Source organism: Arachis stenosperma, chromosome 7 (genome assembly GCF_014773155.1).
Source record: "Arachis stenosperma cultivar V10309 chromosome 7, arast.V10309.gnm1.PFL2, whole genome shotgun sequence".
NCBI classification, from domain to species: domain Eukaryota; kingdom Viridiplantae; phylum Streptophyta; class Magnoliopsida; order Fabales; family Fabaceae; genus Arachis; species Arachis stenosperma.
In genome coordinates, this window is record NC_080383.1 from 8,902,204 (window position 1) to 8,904,840 (window position 2,637).

General features: G+C 44.6%; 1 protein-coding gene across 1 annotated transcript; it reads right to left on the minus strand.

Annotated features, from left to right (window-relative positions):
• Positions 1–385: 385 nt before the first annotated feature.
• Positions 386–814, minus strand: LOC130940835 (uncharacterized; the record flags this gene model as incomplete). Its single annotated transcript, XM_057869095.1, has 1 exon — positions 386–814. A coding segment is annotated over one exon (429 nt), but the record flags the coding sequence as incomplete, so codon positions are not given.
• Between the last annotated feature and the right edge of the window lie 1,823 nt (positions 815–2,637).

Sequence of the window (2,637 nt, forward strand, 5' to 3'; positions counted from 1 at the left end):
CTCTAGATCAAAAGTTATGGTGGTTTGAAGATCAAGTGAGAGAAAGAACTTGAGAGAGTGTTCTTCCTCCCCTCTCTTCAATTTCAGCGTGAGTTTGAGTGTTGTGAGGAGAGAGAGTGCTGAAAACTAGGGTTTTGGTTAAGTTTAGTTGGGCCAAGGGCCCACTTTGGGTCCGGTTGGCCCGGTTTGGCCCGTTCGGTCCAATCTTGGTCCGAATTCTATAAAATTGGTACCGAAATTCTCGTCTCAGTCTCCTCTATCACATTTATCCATAAAAATCACATTTTAGGCTTTCTAGAATAAATTCTCATTTATGGGTTAATTAGCCGTTAATTAACCGGGTTTTACATTCTACCCACCTAATTGGGAATTTTGCCCACAAAATTCAAATGCAATTACCTGAGAATAAATGCGGATAATCCGTTCGCATCTCCGACTCAAGTTCCCAAGTGTGTTCCTCAACACCGCCTCGACTCCATGCCACTTTGACTAATGAAACATCTTTTCCACGCAACCGTTTAATACTAGTATCATCAATTCTGACTGGAGCCACTGGAAGCGTCAAATCTTCCCTTAACTGAACCGATTCAGGTTCTAACACATGGCTAGCATCAGGAGTGTACTTCCGAAGCTGTGACACGTGAAACACGTCGTGCAGGTTCGAAAGATGAGGTGGTAGAGCCATCCGATACGCCACCGGTCCAATCCTCTCTAGGATCTGAAATGGACCAATGTATCGAGGATTCAACTTCTTTGCCTTAATCGCCCTACCTACTCCTGTAGTCGGAGTGACCTTAAGGAAAACATGGTCTCCTTCCTCAAATTCTAAGGGCTTTCGCCTCTGATCGGCGTAACTCTTTTGACGACTCTGCGCCGTAAGCATCCTATCACAGATTTTCTTGACTTGTTCAGTAGTCTCAGCTATCATTTCTGGCCCCAACAAGCTTTTCTCTCCAGCTTCATACCAACATAGCGGAGATTGACATTTCCTCCCATACAAGGCCTCATACGGAGCCATTCCAATGCTCGCATGATAACTATTATTGTATGCAAACTCCACTAACGGCATATACCGATCCCAACTCGCCGGTTGGTCCAAAACACAAGCTCTCAACATATCCTCTAGTGTTTGGATCGTCCTCTCAGATTGACCATCTGTTTGAGGATGGTAAGCCGTGCTCAAGCTTAATCGGGTTCCAAAAGCCTTCTGAAATGCACCCCAAAACCTTGAAGTGAAACGAGGATCTCTATCAGAGATTATAGTAGCAGGTACACCATGGAGTCTCACAATCTCCTTTATGTATAACCGTGCTAGCTCCTCAAGGGTGTAAGCCATATGAATGGGCAAAAAGTGAGCTGACTTCGTCAGTCGGTCCACAATCACCCAAATAGCATCAAAACCAGCCCTAGTCCTTGGCAACCCTGACACAAAGTCCATTGCAATACCTTCCCACTTCCATTGTGGAATCTCTAAAGGTTGCAACATACCTGCAGGCTTTTGATGTTCAATCTTTACCTTTTGACAAGTTAAGCACTTTGATACATATTCTGCCACATCATTCTTCATACCCGGCCACCAAAACATCGTCTTTAAATCATGGTACATCTTAGTACTTCCCGGGTGAATGGAGAATCCACTTTTGTGTGCCTCCTTTAAAATATCTTGCCTCAAAGTGCCAACATCCGGCACAATGATCCTACCCTTAAATCTCCATAACCCATCTTTCTCTTCCGACACTCTCCACTGTTTTCCTTGCTCAATGGCCGGTAACACTTTCCATAACGCTTCATCATTTTGATGAGCCTTTAGGAGTTCGGACCTAAAGTCACTTGAGATTTCTAGTCGGCTCAAACACAAAGTTCCGGATACTTCTCGAGCACCAATTTTAAGACTCTCGAATCCTTTGAGCAACTTCTCCTCTTGAAGCATCATCCAAGCCGCATATAATGACTTCCGACTCAACGCATCCGCCACTACGTTTGCCTTTCCCGGATGGTAATGCAACTCGAAGTCGTAGTCCTTCAACAATTCCATCCACCTTCTCTGCCTCATATTAAGCTCTTTCTGATCAAAGAGATACTTCAAGCTCTTATGATCAGAGAAAACTTGGAACTTAACCCCATAGAGATAATGCCTCCACACCTTCAAGGCAAACACAACCGCAGCGAGTTCCAAATCGTGCGTAGGGTAACTAACTTCATGAGATCTCAACTGTCGTGAGGCATACGCCACCACATTATGGTGCTGCATCAGCACGCACCCTAGACCTTACAATGAGGCATCACAATACACCTCAAATGGCTCATTCGGCTCGGGTAACACTAACACAGGCGCAGTAGTCAACTTTTTCTTCAATGTCTGAAAGCTCTCCTCGCGTTCAGGAGTCCAAACAAACAGAGTATCTTTGCGGGTTAACTTTGTCATTGGCAAAGCTATCTGTGAAAAACCCTTGATAAACCTTTGGTAATAGCCAGCTAAACCCAGAAAACTCCTTATCTCTGTTACGGTGGTTGGTTGTTTCCAATCCATCACAGCCTCCACCTTAGTTGGATCTACGGCTATTCCCTTCTTACTCACCACATGCCCCAAAAACTTCACCTCATTCTTCCAAAACTCACACTTAGACAGTTTTGCAT